Below are 26,033 nucleotides of genomic sequence, written 5' to 3'. Positions count from 1 at the left end.
AAAATTATTTATTTAACAAATTAACCAAACAAAAACCTAATCTAAATAAAAAATCTGTAGGTAAATTAATATGAATTCTGCAAGATCGAAAACTTTCCTCTATACGACAATTCGTTTTATGTAATCATTGTTTTGTTTTTGAGCATATTTCATAAATATCATAAAGGCAAGATTCTAGATACGAATCTCACGGAACATTAAGATATTCGCTAGTGAGTTCCGAATTTCGTCAGGTACTATATCCTTCTTCTATCACTGTTCTTCTTCGTCTTCTTTCAATCGCGCAACGTTACTGCAAAGGTCGTACTGCTGCATCTACATGAGAGGTAACGAGGAGCCGTTCTGTCGCAATAGCGAGACAACACGAGTCACGATCGGTCAAGAGGGGCTTCGAACCCAAATGCCGTTCTCGGGCGAAATTACATTTCCGCAACCGTCATTTCTTCTGACCACGACGATGCACTTGCCCCCATCGACGAGGAAAGTCGGCCGTGAGATACTTGTTTCTCCAAAAATATCGAACAAAACAGGTGAACACGGAGAACGTAAAACGAAGGCCAGCGGATGGTTTGGAAGAATATCGTGTGAAAAATAATAATTTCGTGTGATTCTTGATTATCTTGCCTTGACCGAGATACAGCTTTCGCTATGCGTTTATTGTCCTTGTCATGATGGTAGGGTATTGTGAATTTGTACTTGAACTAGGGAAAGCGCTTTCAGGTTTTCACGGGTGAATATGCACTCTTGTCCATAATGATTTGGATACTTCGAAAAATTATAAAATATAGTTCTACTATACTTCTATTACTATATAGTTGGGGACAAAAATAAGTGTATAGATTGAGAATATAAGTATAGATACAGTTTCTTTAAATAGGGATTTTTTTTACAAGAAAATATACATATTAATTTCAATCATTTACCAAAAAATCTATAAGGATATATAATAAATGAAACTTGAATATTATAACACTAGTACCAGTTCGATTAAATTTAATTGGTACCTGCTTCCACCAGCTGTCCACTTGTTTCTTTTCTCGATTGTATGTATGTATAGTAACGTTCCTTAGACAAGGTGTAGATAATTGTACTTAAATGAAACTATTATTCACAGCATATTGATGATATTTTCATATGACTTATCTCTCAGGTATTCACCGTTGTTGTGGAGTTGGCAGTAATCAATCGAGAGGTCAGCTGTCACATCATAAAAAGGATACTTTCACAATTTTATGTAGGGACAAGCTTTTGATCGCTAATTTACTATCTTAAATAATGCGGCTAACTATACGTACTCACATGTCGTTACAAAATCTTCATTTAAAACATGAATAAATTATTTTAAGTTTCATTGAATCGCATATTTAATTTTGTCGCGCAAATGTTCTTCAATTAATGCCTGCAGAGACAAAAAATTCCAAAAGAAGACAAGCATTCGTGCTTTTATTATTTTAGAAAATCAGAAATTTTAAAATTTTTATATAAACATCAATTACAAACCACTAATAGAATATCCTTACCTGTAACGAATATAATTTATAAATAAAATTTTTTGAGCAGAACTTTCTTCACCCGTACCTCGTTCATCCGAACAAGTTAATGCCGCGCATCTATTATCCGACCCACGATACATACAAACACTTATTGGTATAATCACATTATGTGCGAACGTTTACTATTGGAATTGCTCGGTTATTCGAACAATTTTCGGTTTAAATTATTGTATATGACATTTCACTATTTCTAGTTATTTCCAATAATTCATGTCAATTTGTTTGATTGGTTAATTATAGAGGGGACCTAGTTCGTGATGAAATAATTTGAAGGTTGTAAGCAAGAGGTGGAGAAATAGGAGGAGCGATTAACACTTGTGGTTGATCGAAACGCCTATCACGCAGTACTTGACGTTGATATTTCCACGTGAACGGGACGAACTGGTGTTTTTCTTGGCAATGTCGACGTATCGATGCTTCAGGTTTGAATATGATTTATCTAGTAGTGGCCTTTGAACAGAGCTAACCGCCATCGCGCCAGTGAAGAAAATTCACTTCAATGACGGTGACTATCGTAGAACAGGTTTATTGATGGCGTTGTATAAATATTAATTGAGTGAAGTAATGCAGTGATACGGAAGAAATCTTGTTCGGTTTTTATTTAAGAAAATTTGTCAGACGCGTAACCTGTTTATTTTTTGTTAATATGTTTTATCAGCTTTCTTATACCACTAAAAAGAGAACTTCCAAATAAAAAACGTGTCAAGTTAAACAAGTGGCAAGAAAATAATTTATGTGAGCAATTTACAAGGGATTAAACTAAGATACTGAAGCTTCCTAGTTTTATTTGAATTTAATTATTAAAAAAAACAAATGTTGTGTTTCAACATAATATCTTTGATCCTAAGAACAAAATAGTAAAATATCTCTTAAAAGGATCTTCTTCAATTAATCTAATTACAGTTAAGCAACGGATCTCTGTAATTGATATCTGTTACGAACGATATGTCTATTTATAATAATGTAAATATTGTACGACTACTCAATAACAGACTAGTCTAATGTATTCTAATATATAGTATTGTATAAGCCTGTGAAATGCAACTATATTATGGTAGCTGCTAATAGCGAGATACAACTGGATACAATTTTAAATAGACAAAATAAAAGTAAAAAATACTGTCTTTCAAGTACCTAACTACATTTCAATTCTCCAGCGTTCTTCGAACTCGTTTAAAATTTGCCTTCGATGCTCTTCAAGAAACCCGCATCCTGATTACTGAAAATTATCTTATCGCGAAGCATCATTCTAGCAGCACTCGGAAAATTCCTGATGATTTACGAAGATCATAATACAACAGTGTGTATACATTTGCAGTATACAGGTGGTTAGACCTCGTCATATAGCCGCGGTTTGCGTGACTGTTATGTCGTTGGAACCCGCGAAATAAATCAATCGTGCTCGCGTGAGTATGGCCGAAGAAGGATGCTCGAAGGATTAGGGGAGCCATGGAACGTTGGAACGGAAAGTTCACGTCGGCCTATGAACCGCGATACTATGGCAAGATATCGTTGAAACCATCTAGGCCAACTGTATTGACGCGCCAATAATGTTGGTTCTTCTCTAACCCTTGCTAGAAGCGACTTGATCTACAGTGACTCACGAAAGTATTCGAACACCTGTAGAAATTTTTTATGAATCTATTACGTATATTGTACGAAACATTTTAAGATTTCTTTAGCACTGTAACGAGACACGAACATCATGATTGCAAGATATTTAGTGCAAATATACAAATCTTACGTTTGAAGATCATGTAAGATAACTTGCAAAAAATTGCAACTTTCAAAATATCAAATTGAAAATGAAAGTTAGTCACCAGTAGGAAGTAGGAAGTGACTTACTCATTTCTTCTTCACAAATCAATGCTCTATGTACACATTTTATTTCTATCCAATTCACATAATTCTCAAGTTCGCGTGTTAATTTTCGAGTATATTAGGCTGTCTCAAAAGTTTCTTTCATTTTACAAGCAAATAATCGATGCACACTACTTTTTGTTTTATATTATTTTATTGGATTATGTATGGTGCATTTTGTTCCAATAGAACCTAATATTATTTTGAAACCGACTACAATCTTGCACCAAAATCATTTGGTTTAAATAATCAATTAAAATAATAAAAATCCGTATTGTATCATAATCAAATGTATTCACATACATTTCAGATGATTTAAATGAATTAATGAATTTTACTTTTATTTCTATTTCTGATCATATATGTGCAACGATTTAGTTTATTGCTTATCGTGCAAAGAATTGTGCACATTAAATAAGTAAAACTTATAATTTTATTAAGTATGATAAGTATTTTTAAAAGAGTATTTATTAAAAGATAATTAAGTCAGTAAGATAGTCATAAAGCAGTAATCTCTCGAACACCATGGTATTCGACTACTGTACATAAATCAGTGCTCGACTAATTGGAAGCAATCACAATAACCGAAGGAAAAGAAGGAAGAAAAAAATCGTTCAATTGGATACTCCATTGATCCAGGTAAGGCAATGCCCGCTGGCATTTGAATTGCACGGTGAAATTACATAATACAATAACTGGAAGAAGGTCTAAAGAGAGAAAGCGTATTAAGCAGCCGGTTACAAAGATGATGCGTTTCAGTGTTAATTGAATATCGGTGAAATTTCACGGTTTTATCTTTTCCACCAGTGCAATGCTACTTATGTATGTATTCGAAGAAAGGAGAGGAAGTTGAATTCGCGATTAGTCTCTTCTGTGGATGTTATCGATAATTTATTCAGAACACGAACGAAATAAATCGATCGATACCAGCCTTGTATACAAAGAATGATTCACGACGGCCAGGCTAGACGACACTTTCGAGGTAAAGGGGTAGATTTGTATCATCACTGACCGTGCTGTTCCTTTTTCTCTTTAATCCGAGATACCATTTGGAACCTCACGAATGCATAATGTGTTTCTTATGCTGACTGCTTATGATGATGTAAAGTGTCCTCGAACTGAGTTTTTGGCAGCGGGCAAGATAAAGTTTAAGAACGATTTGAAAGTCTATTGTGATTATCATTACAAAATAGTTTTATATATTGTTATATACGCGTATCATTATATGCCTCATAGTATTTAAATGGATCATTTCGCTAGATCATTAGATACAAGGTATAAAAGCGTAGTTACTGAGAATATTCTTGAAATCAAACTCAATAAATCAAGTATAAAGTAGGTATAGCTGCGAGCAATGATTTGCATTCGAACAATCATAGGTACTTAAATAATGATGCATTTGATCATAGAAAATGTTAATTCATCTACTCTATATGATCTCTTTAATAATATGTTCTTTAATATATCGTGATATCATCGACGTTTACAAATGTCATTGACACATTGATTTATCTATAATCGTTAATTTTACACCTAATTAATGTACATAAAAATTCATCACATTTCAATCAAATTCTTAATATTTAAATTTAGTGACTTAGAAACATCGTATATAATGTGTAGTTAGCTCCAAATTCAAAATTACAAATATTTTTTATCTTATACTGAGATATTTAGATATATCACAACAGAATATAATTATCTATTTTTAATCTGAACTAATATCATATATAGCATAAATTTAGATTTCCATCATATTTAAAGTAATAGAATACAATTTTTAATTAAATCCTAATCAATTCATATTGAAATTTATCTCAACAAAATGTAATGCTCAGTTAACTGGAAATTCTAAATTTCTAATATTTAATTAAATTTAAATTTAATAAAGTTCCCATACACAATAATAATTAATTAATACAATATAATTAATTAATTCCAATTTTCATCACTAATAACTCCTCACCGCTCTGAAATCCAATGAAATTACTAAACTACAAAATTCAATGACGTGCAATCGTAAATCGAGTACTAATTTATCCAACTCTACAGAAACAAGCCAGTCTAACGTCTATCATCTACAAAGCGCCGCGGATCCCTGACATTTTTGAAACACCCTCGCAACCTCGAGCACCACTATTAACAGAGAATCGATACACCTGTGAGTGTCTCGGATAGTTCTAACGATAAAAACGTACGATGCGAACGCAACAGAGTATAGTATCTATGTATCGGTGGTCGTCTACCGACAGAGTGGTGGCATTTAACCGACCCGTGCCATCGTGTTCGCTAGTTCCGTTACGCAACCAAGCGCCTTTAAGTCGGTGGCGACGAAGACGATGTCGTCGGCGACGACCACGACAACGTCGACCTCGTGTGGTCCAGTCTCGATTCTTACGAAATCCCTCACTCTCGTGCGCGGGTTCCTCTTTGAAAAGCAGCTTCGTATGCTCATCTCGTTTCTTACCATTTTATTCCCTTTCAATAGGATCGGCACGACGAGGCTTGTTAGATATACTCGACTTGTAGGGTTAATTATTGTTCGATTAACGAGTGTATATATATTTATATATATAGTGGTTTGTCATGTACAAGAGTAAGTACACTAATCGACGTCAATGGAACGGGGCTACTTAGAAAACGATGAATCGTCTTGTCGTGAGATCGTGTTTTCGAGAGAGAGTGAAATTTTCTGGGAATCGAGAGAATGATTGTGAACACATGATGCATGAAATGGAATTTATAAAGTGACTGTGCGTTTGCTTTTGGTAGGAAGATTTTAAGTGAAAAGTTTGTTTTTGGTTAATTTTTCTTCGATAAAATTGTGTCGATGGACGCTTGGACGTTGTTTTAATAGAATATTTGAAAAGTGATTATTTAAATTATGTAACTCTATATTATCTTTAGACCGCGGGTCTCTCATGCATTTCGTAGCAAATTTAAATGTACGAAAATGTACTGAATGTCTATAGTAGTGGATACTTCAATTGTTTAATTAGAATAATATTTTATGCTTTCGTAAAATTTTTTAAGAAAAACGGCATTCGTTATATAAAATATCTTTTATGTATATAAATTCAGGAATAGGCTAAGTTATGTATAAAACAAATTTTAGTCAATAAATTAGAGAATGAAAACTTTCTAGAATGGACTTTCTATAAGAGTATCAACTTCAATTCAGGAACTGAATTCTTGATTTCAAGGTCCTTTTACCAAGCTTCTTTCGAATTTGTTATGCCTGCTCAAAGATGCTACCTAAAGATATCGATAAAATAATAATATTAATATTTTTGCTTCTTATACTTTATTTTGTTTTACTATATATGTACCAATATCTGCAATCAGAAATGAAATTATTCTAGAACATAGAAGTGTCCTTATTCAGGGATAATTTATTCATTCCATCAGACGATGGCACGAACGAAAGCTTTATTCTACGGCTTCTGGTAGTTTATCCAGGGATTAAGTAAACTGAAAATAGTGAAACGGGAAGACCACATCTCGGTCATCGTCATCACAGCTCAACTCTGATATGCATCGCGACAATCAAACTCGTTAGATATATTTATATAAGCAAACGTAACTTTTGAACGCTTTACATCTGTTGCACGAACCACAAGATTGGTTGAGAAGATATCAGTGATGTATTCAAGTCAGTATCCCCGTGAGAAACATGACGAAATAATTGACCTCGCTTACGCTTTCAACAAGTTCCGTTTTCTCCTCGACAAAATATATAACGTATCAATCAGGTTTAGACTGGCAAAAGTTTCAGTCAAGATTATTATTTTAATCGTTATAACAACTGAAATTGTTGCTCGCTTTCGTCTTCGACAAAAGATCAAGAAAGAGAAGAAATATAAAGTATTGCATAAATCTACAGACGTTTATAATTTTTTTCTGTTCGAAATAAAATGTTTGAATTCAAAGAGTTTGACTGCGAAAATCTGCTCGAATTACTTTTATCAACAAATTCTCGGAATGCAAATGGTTAATACGTATATTTAATTATAATTCTTGGAATTTTAATATAATGAAGTGATCATTTCTAAAATATTTTCATCAATACACTGTTTCATTTTGAATATAAATCTTTATAATTAGGATTTATAATCCACTTGTTATCTTAATTTCAGAGGACTCAATTGCAACCTATGGGTTACAAAATTATACTTACAAGAACGATTATAGTAATATTTTATTCAACATGTTATGTTTTATTCAACATCCTATGATAGAAGACTTACTATCTTTAGACGAAGGAACACAATTTCCATTTACATCTTGCATTTGGAAATTTAAAAGGGGACACAACGTCACCAATTTTTCAATTGTAATACGCTATTATATATATCTTGCTTATTTCTGCAATTTTTGCAATTTCTATTAAAAAAGTGGAAGGAATTTAATTACCTCGCGACCTTCTTCAGAGAACATTTGCTGTATTTCTATGGGGTTGTTGGATCGAAAAGATAACACTGACGAATGGTCAATGAAAAGACATTTAGTTTGGTCTTAACGGTGATTTATTCGAGTCTCTAAGTAATATTTCTTTATTCTTTAAAGAGGTATTGACATCAGAATTGCAATAAATTGTGTTACCTGACTGATCTTTGTAAACAATTTTTAGTAAAAAGGAGAAAAGACAATACAACAAAATCATTAGAAGGCAAAAGAGTCGTTTCGAGTGGCTTTTATCGTATAAGATACTTCAAACAACATTTTAAAGATACTTAAAAGCTATATCAGGAATTTCAAAATTATGGGTAAGAATTTACATCACTGACTGTTTCTAAGTTGAAAAGTTTACACAATCAATTACTATTTATAGAAAGCATTAGGGTTATTGATTACACATTTCATTATAAATAAAACATCGACTGTGCATTTAAAAGTAGAAATAAATTTATCTTGTAAGAAGATACGTTTGTATACTAAAAAATACTGTAAAAGATTGTACATTAATCATTATTAAACATGTAGGAAATTGTATATTCAAATTATTGGTACACTAAACTCTCAAAGATCTTAATATTATAGAATGTAGGATAGAATACTGATACTATAATAATATGAATATAAAAAATCGAATGATTAAATAAGTTACCATATTGTCTGCATTATTTGACTGAAAAATGTCTTGAACGAATTATTGTTCCACATTTATAATACATTAAAATATTATTGTAAACGTAAAAACAAAACTTATATCACCGGAATTAATAATTTTTTATAAAATAAAAAATTAAACATGTAATTAAAAAACCTGAGAAGAAGAAGAGTAATCAGTAAACGTAGGCTTCGTCTTCATAACAGAGAAGGCAATGAAGGAAAAAAAGAAACGAATCATAAATTATCAATGACGATTGCTGTTACCGCTTGTTGCTCAGTTAAATCCATTACTAACCGATTAAAATTTATGTCCCCTAATCTGACGAAGAGGATTCTCCATCGAATCGTATACAATCGATTATACAATATCGTCGCGCTTCACGATGAGCTGCAGCAAAAAGGGGGAAAGTCACGACCCGTGCGCTGATGCACGAGCCCGCAAGAACTCAACCGATTATCTAATGTCGTGCCACCTAAGTAAGTATATTCACTGTGACCAGAGGATCCCGTGGGTGGGGAAACATCTTAACGAAACCTGATCAACGGAAATTTCACTGAAAGTATGCACGAACGAAAGTAACAGGAATAGAAAAGAACGTGATCGATTTCGGTGCCATTTTTCTTATCTTCTACAGATGCGATCGCGACGCGTACATCGAGTCGTAATGATACATAAATCATGTGGTTTACGATTGTCACCTGTACACGATGAATACGCGGTGTATTACATAAACAAGTTTATTACGATGCATTTTGTATAAAAAGAATAGGACAACAATATAGGCTATATAAAATTAGAGATATAAAATAAAAAAGTGCCAATGTTGGTTACTAATTACCAGTAAGGTCGATCAAAATTAACCATGGTCGAAAGTAGTCAAAAACCATTTTCGCTATCGATAATGGTTACAAGAAAGAAGTTTAATCATCTATAATGGTATGATAACATACTTTTAAATGCTTAAAAGCGTAAATATTATGTAAAGAATTTTTTTTAATTTTGAAGGAAGATAAAAGTAAAATTAGTGTCCTTTTGGAGATAGAAGTTGTACATATTTCCTAAATATTGGAGAATGGAAAGTGCCACAAAGAAAAACCTGTCTGCGAATGTTTGACAAAAATCAATTATGCAATTTTGTTTCAAGATAGGCACAGTTGTTTAATCTGTTGATAAATTTTGTTTTCTCGTTTTCGCGATAGCTTAATAGCTTTAAAAGCGACATTTGATAGACGATAGCCGAGCATCACTATAACCAATATTTCACTCTTCTGTATTTTAATGACATTTATGGCGTAATGAAGTATGTCTTAAATAAGAATCTACATTTCAATTTTGTACAATTTAGATGTACCTTTACTTCGCGACATGATTATCCTTTTAACAACAAAATTTTTGTATAATAAAAGTTCCTACTAAAGTTTGCGTAGAATTTATCGAAATAGAACATAGAAGATAATAAATAAAAAAGGAATTTGAAATTATTATTATTAAAATTCTTCTACAAAATATTTGAATCAAAAATTACAAGCGCCAAAATTTTTAAAACAAATGAATGTGTTTCCCAAAAATTATAATACTTTACTTACAATTTCTACTGAGTCGCCATTATGTGTTGATGTGATTGTAAAAAAGAATATTAATTGTAATTTAAATAAACATAGCGATTCAATTGTTATTTTTGCTTCAGTACTTTAACTATTATTTTAAGTAATTTCACACCTAACATTTATTTTTTGTGAACACTTCCATTCAAAAATAAAGTAGCAAGTTAATTCTCTCGCATCAATTCTTGTCTAAACAAATACAGTAGCGCTTTTACTCTGCCACAAGAAGAATTTTGAATGTCAGGTTTCCAAATACATGACTCGACGAAACTGTACGAGTGCCATTACCAACAAAAGAATCGATTATCTCAAACCACTCATTGTCAAAATGAAAACGGAAATATCAATCCTTTCGTATCCCCTCAAAGACTATTTACGCTCTTATAGAAATCCAGAGCATTAAAGTTCAATCTATACGCATCTAAAAATCTAAATCAATAGCTAACAATCTCCTCAGATATGAGCTTTTACAAAATGGCTTTCATAATAAATATGTATTTTACCTATAAATTTGTAATTTTGTCAATCTAAGTATTTAGAATAAATACAATAGTATCTCGTCCTTATATTATAATTTATTCTAAACAGTTTTTTTCCTTAACGCTATTTATAAAAATTATTTCATATTATATATTTCTTTTTATTTACGATATATATACATATATTAAAAAAATATAAATACTATATATATATAAATATAAATAAAATAAACATCATTCGAGCTTTAAATTAAAAATTTCATTCAACTTTTTTTATTTTGTTTAAACCTGTAATATACGATTACACGGAAATCTTTTTGCAAAAGTCTACACAAGAATACTAGAAGTCTTGCAATCGATAATGGGTAAAGAACGTCGAGTACGCAAACGTAACTACATGGGAATCTCATGAAACGAGCCTGCCTTCTTTATTATACGCGTCGTTTGCCATTCTACGTAGCTTTCGATCAATTACAAGGATATAAAATCCCAAGAAAGAAAAAGAGGCCTGAAGAAAAAAGAAAAAAGAAAGAAAGAATCGTGACACAGGGAACATAGATCTTCTCGCGACCAGGACTCATCTTCTTCCCTTTCCATGTCGTCTCGTTCCTCTTCTGCAACGATGCCTTGCTCTTTTGAGCATTAGCATAAACCTTATGCCATAAATGGCCTCCGACGCTTACGTAACACCCACTGACTTTCTTTTCGAGCTTCCACACGTACCTTCTTTCTTCTCTTTGATCCCTTGTTTCGTTTTTTTTAGAGAAATTAGAGAACGAAGGACGTCTTTGTTCTGCTTTTATAATGTTCGACGGAAAAGAATGAGTAACTTAGAGCAACAGCAAGGTCGATTTGACGTAATCCTGTACGAGACGCTTCCTCGCGATCTTTATTTTTAATCCTTGTGGATTTGAATATATTTGCAAGATTTATAAACGAGTATCGTCCGTGAAAACGAGATGTCATCGGTGGTTCCATCAAGCGATTTACGCCACGGTTGCGAAACGCTACTGGAGGAAAGAATGAATCCGAAAAACCGCAAAAAATGCCGACGGTAATTATCTAATTCCGATCTGTCGTCAGAGAGTTAAAGTTTCGTAAAATATGGATGTATTTAATGTGGTATTGGACTTACTAGTAACGGTAATAACTTTGATAAAGCGAAAGTATTATATCGTTGCGCAATTTATGTCGCTTTTCGCTAAAATCTTTTTTAAATTATTTAAAAATCATAAAACTTTCGACGTTTATAATGTTAAAAATAATTTTTTCAGATTATTAAAATAATTTAATAATCTGAATAATCTTTCCTTGTAATAATTGATAATTAAGTAATATCTTAAATCACGGATTGGCGATTAATAATGAACACGTATAACATCTGATTAACCGTTAATTTTATACAATTATATCAATCATGATTTCTGACGACCAATATTAAGTAACGATGAATTATTACGTAATAATAAAAATTGTCAAGATGTAACAAAATATGAACACGAGAAAATGTATGTGTGTGATAAATATAATATCATTGCTTAATTTAAGCTACACCTAAAGCTAAAATGTAACTTTCCATTCGTCATTAAGAGATTGTTACGAAAAAATATCGCACGGAAGTGCTGCATAAAGTGAACGTTTTGAACGTAAGCATAATTTGTTCGCCGCAATTAACCCTACCGTGTCATGGTAACGTAAAAATTGCCGATAAAATCAGACATTATGCTTCTGATCGGTAATGTTTGTTAGAGAAGATCGAACGTGACTTTTACTGAATATCGGGATTCACCTTTCGGAGAGATGAATACTAGTTTGCGTGACCTCCGAATATTATAGCTCCGATCGACGATCAATTTGTGAAAAATGTAAACGACGGTGAATGGTGAAGATCCATGTGTTGTAACGACAGACTAAATCCAATTTGGGATGAATTATGCTGATACAACCAAGCTCTTGATCGTTTTTACTAATACATGCTTTCATTAAGAAGAGGTTCCATCGATTATCTACACTAATACTATAATATTTCAATTTTGCATTTTCTGTAAATGCGTAAAAAGGAATGCGCAGTTAAATTATAAAAATAATCATATATTATTGTAATATACTAATAGTTATTTACTTTACCATTGGTTATTAATATATTCTTAAATTTGTTTTAATTATTCGTTATTAAATGCAGTTTAATTGAATTTGTATGATTTGTATGTCTTTGTCAATAGTTGTAAGACAATGAATGAAGAATGCAGATGAAATAATACAAAAGTACTTTTAACACTGAATTTGAAACACTGATTGCATCGAAAAAAATCCCGTTTATAAAGATTATAATAATTTACAATATTTTAATTTTCCCAGCATGAAAAGATTTCGTTCCTATATAAATATTTCTACAGCATTGTACGTTGTTACATTAGTACCATGATCTATTATTTCACTTTTCCCTAAAAGAAACGAGAATAGAATGATGAAAGAGTATCCTCGAAAATTGACTGCAACTAAATAAATTTCTCTGCTATAACAATTTACAGTATTTTAATTCTACTTGCATAAAAAATTTCTCTCCCTTTGTAAAAATTCTCAGAACATTGCATCTTATTGCGATAATACCGAAATGTATTTCTCAACGTTTCCTCAAAATAACCATCACTTGCATCTCCATAAATTCATATCCTCTTAAATAATCATCTTCTTTGTTCAGCTAACCTGAAACGGTAATACCAAGCCCTATACATCTTCTGGAAGGATTTTCTGACGCCGATCGCATCCATTGTTCCATCCAAGTTTGGTAAGACGAGGATCCGTACAGGATCCACGGTGAAACCACGTGCGATTTTCGCTGCTGGCTGCTCTTCCTCGAATTCTTGTCTGACATTCACCGCCTCTTCCTTTGTCGGTCATCGTTCTACCACCGCCAGTCGGCCAATGCCATTCGGTGATTTCGACATCTTCGCTGAAGAATTTTGGGAGTCGGTTCCTTGGAAGGGGTAAAATTCATCTCGAAATCCGACTATATAACGGTCCTCTGGATCATGATTGAATCAGTATCGTAATCTAGCTCATCTCAGGTTAACACCTGTGCACCGTCTTTGATCAATCCAAAGAAGTTCAATCCAAACCAAAACAACCAATCATGAAACTGGTGCGTGTTTCCTTCGAGTACTAAGCGAAATTTCTTATCGGACATCGAAAGTGTATCGTCGTGGTTTCATTCGAATTTCATCTTCTTTATTTCATATAAAATTACAATTTATAGAAATGAAAATAAAGAAAATGGAAGCTTCGTTTGCTTCCATTAGTGGATTTTTATTCTTGAAATGGAAAATGATCATTCGTAAGAGATCGTCGATGATCTAGCGATTACGGGCGTGCAATTAACGCGCACAGGATCGTTATGTACCATTAACGATAGAGCGATACTGCATCCAGTAATTTACGTTTAGTATCGTTTTTCTCTTGCCTATTGTTAACATGCAAATATGTTTGTAGAATTATTTTAAGTAAATCACCGGTAACGGATCTCCTTGCATAACGTGTGCGTTCTTGCCACCGGAAGACAGTGACGAATCACGCGGGATAATTAAACAGGCACTTGAAATAAAACAACGAGATAACATAGTGTTTACAGACGAAAAGCCAGCAATACTTCGTTACGATTCACGGTTTAATGATTGATTTTAAAACGATCCAGAAAACTCTTAAAATAATCTTCAGTTTTTGCCAGATCGGCTACTAAATATCTTCTTAAGCTTGTTACTTCGATCCACGATTCGATAATTGACGTTAAAACAATTCAAAAGAATCTTTAGATGATTTTTACTCTACTTTTACCATGGCATATTCAATAGTCAATTTCAAAACAACTACTCGTTTACGTTTTAAGTGTATTAATATTCAATTTCACATCAAATGTTAATTGCTTTCTTCTTCGTTGCAGTACGTCGCTCTCGCTTTGGTCGTTGTCGCCGTTTCCGCTGCTCCTCAAGTTCGTCAAGAAGACGTACTGGTCCTCAAGGAGACACCCTCTGACAATATTGGCCTGGGCGGTTACAACTATGGCTACGAACTTTCCAATGGACAAGCTCATCAGGAATCCGCCGAATTGGTTAACGTAGGAACCGAAAACGAATCTTTGGCTGTTCGTGGAAGCTTCAGCTGGGTAGACCCACAAACCAACGTGAAATACACCGTCAACTACGTGGCCGATGAAAATGGATTCCAACCACAGGGCGAACATATCCCTGCTTGAGCTGTACATACCCTTAGTTTTAAATAAATTTTTGATTTAAGTATTTCCTTGGTTTATTTTCTTCCCTTTTTTCACCGTTTATCCTTTCTTGTTTCTTTTGTTGCTTAATTTTTAGATGACTGAATTTTGATTCATGTATTTAACATGACATATTTAACATTTATTGCTACATTGCGGATTTTCATGCATTTGTGGGAGATTTAGAAGTGCAAAAATTTACAGAGTACATATAGTATGCAAAAGTATAAAAAATGTCCATAGTAAAGTATTCGTTTTAATTTTTAATACGCAAAACGAATCTCTAAATTGTATTTCTTTAATTACAAATATCCATAGAAATGTAAACTTACATAAAAATCTACAGTCTATTAGTTTCTAGATTACATCGGCGATCATAAGTATTAGAATTTCTAGTATGCATGAAGTAAATGTGACATTTTATCGTAGGTCTGTTATTTCAATTACACTATATGTCTCATGATATTAGTATTTAATGGTAGAATATTTAATAAAATACACTTTGTTAGAGATTTCCAATAAATCTGTGATTAATAAGTGACTAACTTATGGCTGATATGGTTATATTATGTATTCTAATCAAGTATTCGTCTTTTCATGCTTAAAAAAACATATTTTCTTTTATTTCTTAAGTACCAAAAAAGTTCCTCAAACAGTTGTATGGCTTTGCATCAGCTTTTGCATAAAGTCCCTATATTGTATATTTACTACTTCTTGAAGTATATGAGATTTGAACGTCAATTGTAGAATGTTTTAATTTGAAAATTACATCTTTTAAGAAAACAATATACACAAGAACCTGCTTCAATATCTAGTCTAATTTGATCGACATTGGGTTAAAAGATTAGATTTTGTTGAAATGGAAGAATTGTAGATATCAGATTTAATAATTATATAATTTCTTTTTATTTCAATTATTTAACTCGTATCAACCAATTGTATAAGTTATCAACGACTCAAGGACGATTTATTGTACAATTTGGTGTGGGTTATGTATACAATTTATTCATAGCAAGATTGTTGAATGTATATTTTTTTAAGTATAATATTGTAATGATGTAACAGTAATGCAAATTATATACAGAGATATGAATCCTCTTTTATATTGTGTGTCTGTTTAAAAAACTTGTAATTTTTCTCTTTATTATATAATAATTTTATTGTGAGAACAATATTATTATTAACAATAAATAGTTTCATTTTCCAATATATTCTTTTTTTCCATTTAATTTATACCATTATAATATCGTGAAATACAATAAAGTTTCTCTAATAATTGTTTTAATAATATGTTTAATTTAAACATATTTAAAAAACGAAGGACATTGAATAATGTTGTAAACCAAACAATAAATTTATTGTTCCTTCGTTTTTTAAATATATTTCATCTACTGTGTCCACACAACAAAATAGTTTCAAATAAAAAATTCAATTAAATAAGCAGAAAGTAGAGGTTCAAATAAAATATAAAATGAAACAAACTAAATCATTTGTTGGAAGAGGGAAAGGAGAATCAACGAAGGAAAGTATAGCTTTCAAAGCGATAATTTCACCTATTGACCATTACTACACGAGTTCGTAATGATGAGACACTATGAAACGATTGCGTACATTTGACAAGGTGGTGTCGTAACGATACGTGTTGTAAAAATAGAATAAATTATATGATATTTAGAAACGGTTTAGAAATCGATAAGCGTTGATTAGAAACCGATTATCCTTGGATTGTACATGTAATTAAGGATTTTCTAAAGGTTGTGCATATAAAAATAAGTACAAACTAAGTGAAATATAATTTTGGCACAATTAAAAACTATTTAGTGTCTAAATATAATTAATTTAATTTCGTTGAAATAGAAAGAATCAATAAATATGTAGAAACTCAAATTGCCTTTAATTTTACATTTTATATCCAGAATCCTCCTATCCTTATAATTATAGCAACTTTTTGGATGTCTTCTTTATCTTTATGAATTATAGAAAATGTTATGTTTTCTGATTGTACTTCCTAAATTATGTGAATTCATTAAAATACTTCAAACTTGTTTTGAAATGATATAAAATTCTTCATTACACACTTTTTCTTATGGAGAAAAACTTATTCTGTAGAATACGACAGAAAAATAAATTTTTAAATAAATAATATCTTAAAACATATTTTCATTTTTCACATATTCATGTGACAATCTAAACTAGATATTAGGTTACTTATTTAATATAATTACACACTACGTGTTCTATTAATTTATTGAGATTTATTACATATTACAATAAACTAAATAAATTATCGATATATTTAGACAGAATTTTTCTACGTTTTCGTAAATATAAAATTATTCTGAGAACTGTCTTTTTCCTACAACTTTCTTTCATCACTTAGACTACATAGATAATATATGTAGATTAATTCAATTATAATCATCAAGTATACAAATATATTCATTATTTCTATAATTAGTCGTAACTTATTTCAAATCAATTTTCCAAGAGAATCTTCTATAAAATCTTATAAAAAATCAAGTTGCGATTTTCGATTTCGCCAAACCAACACACTTTTACAACGAAGGTCGAGCAACCATAAGGTGCCTTTAACAGGACTAAGAAAGGTGAAAGGTGAATTTATCGTGAAACCATGCAAATTTTGGCAGAAGGAGAGCCACTATAAAATTCGAGACGATTCTCAGTATCGACATCAGTCTTTCAATCGGGACTAACCAAACATACACACCCACCTTCAAAATGAAAACCGTAAGTATCATAGTAAATAATATAGAGATCAATTACAAGTTCAAATAGATATAAAATCATTAAAGAAACCTAGTTATAAAATAATTAAAAGAACATAAAATGCTCAATATTCTATGTATATTAATCTTCGTCTAATTTTAATTTACTATACGTATAGCTTTCTTTTTTTACATATTCTAGATACAAATAAATTTGCAATTTTTATTATTTTCATTTTTTTGATATGTCTTACTGTATTATCGTGATAAATTTAAAGACAAAAATGTTACAAATTTCTTTTGTATAGATATATTTGATATAGTAACACGCTAACAAAAATAATTAATTATAAATGTGTACATCAAAGATAAATTGATTATAGGCAGTTTATCAATTGTTAATTTTTATTTCCTAACTTTGTTGGTGTATATGCTATTTAATTAATAAATATATTTTAATTTCTCTTAGATCATTACTTTTGCCGCCTTTATCGCTATTGCTGTAGCAGTTCCTCTACCAAAACATGAGGAAGCAGTCGTCGTGAAAGAAACTCCTTCTGATAATATCGGTCTTGGCGGTTATAACTACGGTTACCAACTTTCCGACGGACAAGCTAAACAGGAATCTGCAGAATCAGTCGATGGTGGATCTGATGGACAATTCCTGAGAGCTCAAGGCAGCTTCTCCTTTGTCGATCCAAAAACCAATGTTGCTTACACTGTGAACTACGTTGCCGACGAGAATGGTTTCCATCCACAGGGAGAACATCTTCCCCATGTTTAAATGATACAAATATTTGACATATGACATTCACCAATTGCCACACTCCAAGTACCATCTATGAATTAAGACGAAAACTGCGATTACATTAGATTGATTTTGTTGTTGTTGAAATTTATATTGTACATATTTTATGTGTGTCTCACCATAAAAACAATTGTACAAATGTACAGTAGTACATTTCTGTTCTGTAACATACTTATGTTAATGTTTAACAAATACTATTAAACAAGCTACTTGTTTCTATATACACTCTTTTATTCAGAAGTATTATATTTCCATCCTGTCTTACACATGCATGTATTTCATACATAGTGCCTATACATATATATGTGTATGTACTGATGTATAGCCACAAAAGAGATACGATAATGTTCTCATTAGTTACTGTATATTTTTCTAAATTAAATGATGAATGAATTAAATATAATATGTATATCGTTCTCTTAAGAACCACTAAACACAGACGAGATATTTGGGATGCATTAACTATTAACTGGTGGTGATGTGAAACTCAATGCGTTTTCACGCGTCTCCTCCCGCTTACATTCCTTTTTACGCATCTTTTTCCGTTTATGCGTGTTTTCATACGTCTCGTCCAGCTTCTGTCTATTACCACGCGTCTCCGCCAGCATTCGCCTGTTTCCACACCTTTTCACTAGCTTGTTCCCGTCTCCACCAGCTTCCTCCTGTTATCGTACAGTGTCGCCCTTTTTGTGCAATACAGTATATGTATCCATTTTTGTTGTACACTAACGTGTAAGGGAAATAATTACAACTTGAAGCATGAGAGCATGGTGGCAAAATATGGCTTGCTCGTAGATAAGGAACGCAATATTGTACGATAAGGATAAACATATGCTTTCGTATTAGACAGAAGGGCGACAGTGTACGATAAGGTTAGAAGTACAAGCGGTTCTAGGTAGAGAGGACAATAGTATGTGACAAGGACAGGATATGAATGGTTTTAGACACAGAAGGCAATTCTGTGCGACTAAAACAGACGATACGAATGGTGCTAGACAGAGAGAATGAATAAAGGTTCGCAAATTCTCCTCAATAGAGCAAAACATTAATTGGTATAGGTAATACTTAATAAATAATTTCAGCAATTTCTACAGCATCAAATACGTTTATCTTTAATTAATATTATTCAAATGTGATTATAATACTTTTAGAATTAGTTTATTATATTATTAGGTCGTCCGAAAAGTTCTTTTCGCGTTCGCCACTCGGGACCTTATCTCATTCTGCTTAAGTAAATAAACCACCAGACCATTCGGACCTCAACGAATTCGTTGAGAGGAGCGACGGACGCGTTGCACTGATCACATGAGTTCCGTAAAAAAAAACAGAAATGAAGAAGCTGATTAGATCTAACAAAGAGAAGGGTTGGAAAGAATTCTGTGCAACGTTAGATCGAGATCCATGGGGAAGGTCATACAAGGCTATTATGACCAAGATAACCCGAAGAGTCCGAACAGACGGCTTTCATGTGGATAAGATACGAGCCATTGTCGATGAGCTATTCCTAACGAGACCGACGAAGAATTTCATGAGAATTGACGGGAGTGTCAACAGTAGAGGTGAGATGTTGAGAGTGTTGAACGCAGTGAACAACAGCCGAAGGATACCTGCGATATGGAAGGTGGCGAGAGTAATTCTCATTCCGAAGCCGGGTAGAGACCCTGCACTTACATCGTCTTTCCGACCGATCAGCGTGCTTCTAGTAAAGTCTGGGAGCACACGTTTAAGAACCTGATTGAGGAAAGCCGAAAAGTATGAAATTAAAAGGAGTTATCAACAGGAACAGTATTAGACCTGTTCCAGAACAGGAGATACCTCAAATTTTGTGGAGAGAATGAGGGCGGTGAAAGAACGCATTGATGACAAATGAAGAGAAATGAAGTTTTTACAGAAGTGACAACTGGACGAGGAAATTAATTTCTGACGCTTGTACTTTTAAAAAGTACAAAAGATACTTCAAAGATTGGACCATGCAGATTTTGACCGGACACGGGATTTTTAATGTGTATCGAAAGACGATTAACAAGGAGGATCATTCAAGATATTGGGATTGTGACACCGGTGGTGACGATGCGGAACATGGTTGTTCCACTGCCCTAAGTGAATTTATGAGAGGTCTGAATTTAAAAGTTACTAAAGTTTGAAAGAATTTGAAAGGTAGTAACCAGAAAAGAGGACAATTGGAATAGGTTCCAAGTCTTTTCCAGGAAAATTATGCAAGAAAGACGAATGCAAGAGAGGATTGTGGAGAGGAGGAAAAGACAAGATGGTAGGCTGAATCGAGAAGACTGAGTTATTCAGGGGTACACACTAAGGTCAACCCTGAAGTAATGTTAAAAGACGGTTCCGGGGTTGGTTCCTGTACCATAAGATGAGCGGATAGAGGAGGGGTTTTTAGTGGGTATGGCGACTCCATCCGCCGAGTCCCACATATTCAGTCTAGGTATGCGTAATAAGTACTTTTCTCCTCCTCGAGAAAGAAAAAAAAAATCATTCTACCGTCAATCGTGTGGTTACTAGTTATCGTCTGGTAAGGCTAGAGAACATTTCTCGACGTTAGTAGAAAGTGTATCGAGTGTTTTTTGCGTGGTGAAAGATGGAAGACCAAAAGATGCACGTTATGTTTCACTGTTTTAAAAAAGATAATACGCCTAAAATCACTGTAAAGGAGATTATAATGATCGGTTTATAACTGTCCAAACAGTCCAGAATTGGTTTAGGAGGTTTAGAGCCGGAAATTTTAATCTGCAAGATGAAGATCGCAGCAGACGTCCATCCACCACTGATACTGACCTTATCAAGGCCTACCTCGATGAAAACCCAAGGTCTAGTGTTCGTGAGATAGCAGATGCTTTAAACATTCCGCGAACAACGATTCGAATGCGAAGTGTGAGTCCCCCATCAACTGACGGAGAGCAATCTCCTGAATCGAATCTCGACATGCGATTTGCTAATTCAACGCAACAAAAGAGAGCCATTTTTAAAAAAGTTAATTACTGGGGATGAAAGTTGGATTCTCTACGACAACACTGCGCGCAAGTGATCTTGGTCCAGTCGAGATAAGCGTCCTCCAACGGTAGCAAGAACTGGACTTCATCCTGCTGGGTGCTGCAAGGTGCTGCTTTCAATTTGTGGGACTGGAAGGGTATCCTCTACTACGAATTACTTTCGGAAAGGGGAAACGATCAACAGTGAAAAATATTGCATCCTATTCGAAAAACTTAAGGAAGCCATTATCACAAAACGTCCTGAAGTAGTGAACAGACGTAACGTCGTGTTCCACCACGTTTCTTTAGCGGTGCGAACGAAACTTCTAGAGTTTGATTGGGATCTTTTACCACATCCTCCATACTCTCCAGACCTTGCACCATCGAACTATTATTTGTTCCTCTCTCTAAAGAATTTTCTTCGGAATATAAAATTCAAATCAAACGAAGTGAAAAAAACGGCCTCGAAGAATATTTTGAAAGTAAGCCAAGAGAATTTTGGAAAAATGGCATTATGAGGCTCTCGGAGAGATGGCAGAAGGTAGAAGAGAAAGGATCGTACATTATTTAAGAAAGGTACACAGAAGGACGTTTTATACCTCCTATTAAAAACACAAAAAGAACTTTCCGGGCAACCCAATATAAGACAAGTGAAATTAATATTGTATGTTGCAGGATTACTTTTGCTGCAACATGAGGAAATTGCAACAGGAGGCACAGAAACTTCACTATATCAATTAGTTGTAATTAGTTCTAAATAATTGTTACTAACTTTGACTCATTATATTCCTTGTTTTGAAATTATGTTTAAGGCTTACAAATGTATTTATATTGTAACAAATAGCATAAATTATTAGTTCCTAAAATATTGCATGAAACGCTACTATTAATTTATATTAGTTTTAAAGAAATGCTTGTACAATAGTTATATTATAAAAATAAATTTGAATTATTCAAGTTAGAATTAAGTTTTATTTGTTACTATATCTATGTTCTGCGAAATACAGATAGTTAAGTACGTTAATTACTATAAAATTAGTTTCATTTATAAAAATTATTGTATAATTTCTTAAATTCAATCAATAATTGGAATATTTTATAATTTACCTTTAACTCTGTCTACTTCTCACTCTCCATCCTTATCATTTTCATAAGTTGAAGTGAGACTTCAAACATTCAACACAAATTAAATAAAATTAAATAAATAAATAAAAGAAAAATGTAAATAAACAAACCAATGTATGTAAATACTTGAAAATACTAAAAATTGAGGTCATATCTCAGCAATATGTCGTTGTTTCTTAAAATTTTGATGATTTCTGGAATATGACATTGAGGTAGAGGACGTGTAGGGTGTTATTGAAGTACTCGGTGTTTAACTTCAATAGTGCTTATTTCGATGACTAGTACGCGTCGTTTTAGGTCAGGCTCTATAATTCCCAGAGGGTAGCGGTCTGTAACTGCGAGTGCGTACAGCTCGCAAAAAGGTTTCCGTTTTAACTGGTTTTTATGATCGGCGTGACGCGTCTCCGGCATTGAGTTGTTATTAAAACTAACATAACAAAAAAGGGAACTATTGAACGCCCAGATTCGTAGCTAATGAATGAATTTTCACAGCGAGCAGGTGTCCTCATTGCTGCATCACTCAAAATTGCTAGCGGTGGTTGGTAATCTGCAATTTCGGCTTGTCTCTACTTGCTCAATACTAAAATGAAATGAATAGAATATTTAACCATTAATAAGTACTTATATTCAAAACCTCATATTATATTAACTTTATCATATTAACGGAGCAACAGTAGATACAAAAGTTTTCAATAATTATGCCGGTAAAACAGCAAAACGTCGGTAGATAAATATCACAAATGTTATGTATATTCTATACCTCGTCGGTGGTGTCATGTCTATCCTGTCCTTAATCAATGGTGTCACGTCTATTCCGTACCTCATCGATGGTATTAAGTTTGTTCTACGTTATCTACAGTTACACCTTCTTCCTTTTTGCCACAGCAAATTTGAGCACCATCTATAGATAAGATTTATAAACAATATTGCACACGTCGCATAATCGTAATATTTGACACGTCTTGTAAGATTCTAATGTGACAATGTGGAAACTTTTTACGTGTTGTTTTTATGAGATTTATTAACTGTAGCAAACCGTTTAACTGGATACAAATCAAACACGTGATGACGTTCTCTATTAACAGTCACACGTTATCGAATGATATTGCATTATAGTAAATGTTTAAATTAATGTATCATCGAGGTTAGAAATACCGAATTAGTTGTGCGATGTAAGTGATTTGAAACATCGACCAAACATGCCGAAATTCCGAATGCTTCCACGTACTTCGCGAATCGTGGCATTATGCTCCGCCGCGAATTTCATAAACGCGGCAGATCGAGTTATAATGCCTATAGCAATTGTTCCCATGACCGATGAATTTAAATGGGACTTGTATTGGCAAGGCTGGATACTTTCTGCCTTTGCCTTTGGTTATTTTACTAGTCAGGTATATATATTCGAATATTTAATATTATAAATCTTTTATGATTTATTCATTTTTAGTTTAAGGTACTATTCACATTCATTGTATTTATTTTATTAATTTTTACATTAGATTATTGGTGCAAACACAGCAAGTCGTTTTGGATGTAAAATGGTATTAATGTTGGCTGTTTTACTGTGGTCTGTTAGCACAGTTATAACTCCAATCTTGGCTCAATCAATTCCATTGCTCATCATTTGTCGAGTTCTTTTGGGACTTGGAGAAGGCCTGGGTAAGATTTTAATAAACAGATATATAAATAGTTTCGTAAAGTATAGTGTTTTATTTATCACTGTCTATTGCTGTTAGGTCTGCCAGTTATTTTTCACCTATTTGCACACAATGTTCCTGTAGAAGAACGATCTAGAGCATTTGGATATCTTGTAGCAGCTGGCTCTGTTGGACAAGTTGTTGCATCTGTTGTAAGTTTGAATTTTATATAATGGAATGCTATTTATTTGGAAATATTTATTGACCATTGTTTCATTCAAAATACTTACAGCTGTGTCCTCATCTGTCATGGCAAACAGGATTTTATTTATTTGGAACTATTGGCATCATATGGACGTTTTTGTGGCTAATGTTATACGACGAAACTAATTCTCAGGATGAAATTCCATTGTTTGTACCTAAGGTAGTCGATTCATTTAAATTGTTATCTTGTATGAATATAATACTTAAGGATAAATTAATATTTCATAATTTGAAGGTAACACAAAATAGAAATCTGCGTTGGACTGAATTCATTTCTCATTGGCCTTTATGGGCATTGTATATAGCACATTTTGCAATGAATTGGAGCAATTACATAATAATGCAATGGTTACCAACTTATCTAGCTAGAAATCTTTCTGCCAACAAAGAAAGTATTAGTTTCACAGCATGTCCATATATTGTGAATTCTCTTGTTGGTATTGGTATGTATTATTTAACATCTAATAAAAAAATTGCTAAAAATTGATAATTGAATATCTCTACAGTTGCTGGACATAGTGCTGACAATCTAATACAGAAGAGATGGCCAGTCCTATCTGTAAGAAGATTAATGACAAACATAGGTTTGATTGGACCAGGTGCATTTTTATTAGCATTCTGTGCTGTAGACAATTTACTTGCTGCAGTAATGTTAGTATTAAAATTAAATTAGTATATATACAATAATTTTTATTTTAATTATACAATATAATTAGATTTTGTTTTATTATAGTTTCGTGTCAATATCTATGGGACTCTGTGCGTGTAATTCTGCAGGACATCTTAGTAATCACGCGGATATAGCACCAAATCACGCGGGAATCACGTTTGCAGTTTCTAACACTATAGTACGTAGCTATTTTTATTAGCATTATAAATATTTTACAAATATATTAGTAATTTAAATGAATATTTGTAGGCAACGATACCGGGTATTTTGTGTGGTCCGTTAACAGCTGAACTAGTGACCGCGTCACATGGTCGTTGGTTGCCTGTTTTCGTGTTAGCAGCAGCAATTAATTTTACAGGGGCCATCATATACCAAAGTCATAGTTCAGCGCTTCCAGTATTGTGATATGTGCTGAGTAAAATGAAGTTTACAAGTATTTATTATCGGAGTCAACGAAGAAACATGATTGATAAGAACTTATACAAGCATACCTTCCTGGGTCATGATCGCTGGATACGATTTTTAATGAAAATTTTAAACATTTATATGATACCAGTATGGCATGTTTATACATACATCATACATTGGTTAGTTGAAGACATATCAAAATACTGGGCATGTATGCTATAAGAGAATTTCATATATTCCTTGCGTTCAGTTTGCAGTTTACGTCAACGTAATGCAGGTCATTCATTAGAACAGTGCCATAATTTTATGCACGCAATGGAATTGGTTGAATGACTTTCTTACAAATTTGTAACATACATTAGCCTAACTAATTATTGTTTTTAATTTGTATATGTTTTAATACTAGCTAACAAAAATACCTTGTGATACGTTTTAACACATACATAAGAATTCTCATTTTTTAATATAGAAGATAAATGTATATTCTGTAAAACATAAGACTGTATATAAAAGAAAAACAAAGAAATTAATT

At 32.8% G+C, this 26,033-nt stretch overlaps 4 protein-coding genes across 4 annotated transcripts in view; 3 read left to right on the top strand and 1 right to left on the bottom strand.

Moving 5' to 3' along the window:
* The window catches only part of Pus1 (Pseudouridine synthase 1), a 188,986-nt gene that overhangs the window by 107,862 nt on the left and 55,091 nt on the right, over window positions 1-26,033 (bottom strand). The gene's annotated exons all lie outside the window — the stretch shown is intronic.
* On the top strand, window positions 13,616-14,903 carry LOC139991848 (flexible cuticle protein 12-like). Its single transcript, XM_072012240.1, has 2 exons — window positions 13,616-13,751; window positions 14,547-14,903. Exons 1-2 carry the CDS (start codon window positions 13,743-13,745, stop codon window positions 14,856-14,858), a joined length of 321 nt encoding a protein of 106 aa, XP_071868341.1. The 5' UTR covers window positions 13,616-13,742; the 3' UTR covers window positions 14,859-14,903.
* On the top strand, window positions 17,495-18,752 carry Cpr13 (cuticular protein 13). The gene is made up of 2 exons (XM_072022402.1): window positions 17,495-17,624; window positions 18,072-18,752. Exons 1-2 carry the CDS (start codon window positions 17,616-17,618, stop codon window positions 18,384-18,386), a joined length of 324 nt encoding a protein of 107 aa, XP_071878503.1. The 5' UTR covers window positions 17,495-17,615; the 3' UTR covers window positions 18,387-18,752.
* Window positions 23,443-26,031, top strand: LOC139988264 (uncharacterized). The gene is made up of 8 exons (XM_072005466.1): window positions 23,443-23,913; window positions 24,022-24,181; window positions 24,259-24,371; window positions 24,452-24,583; window positions 24,659-24,866; window positions 24,930-25,074; window positions 25,157-25,271; window positions 25,343-26,031. Exons 1-8 carry the CDS (start codon window positions 23,722-23,724, stop codon window positions 25,496-25,498), a joined length of 1,221 nt encoding a protein of 406 aa, XP_071861567.1. The 5' UTR covers window positions 23,443-23,721; the 3' UTR covers window positions 25,499-26,031.

Source organism: Bombus fervidus, chromosome 1 (assembly GCF_041682495.2).
Source record: "Bombus fervidus isolate BK054 chromosome 1, iyBomFerv1, whole genome shotgun sequence".
NCBI lineage: Eukaryota > Metazoa > Arthropoda > Insecta > Hymenoptera > Apidae > Bombus > Bombus fervidus.
The sequence above is the reverse complement of the archived record's forward strand: the minus strand, read 5'-3'. Positions and strand labels throughout refer to the sequence as shown.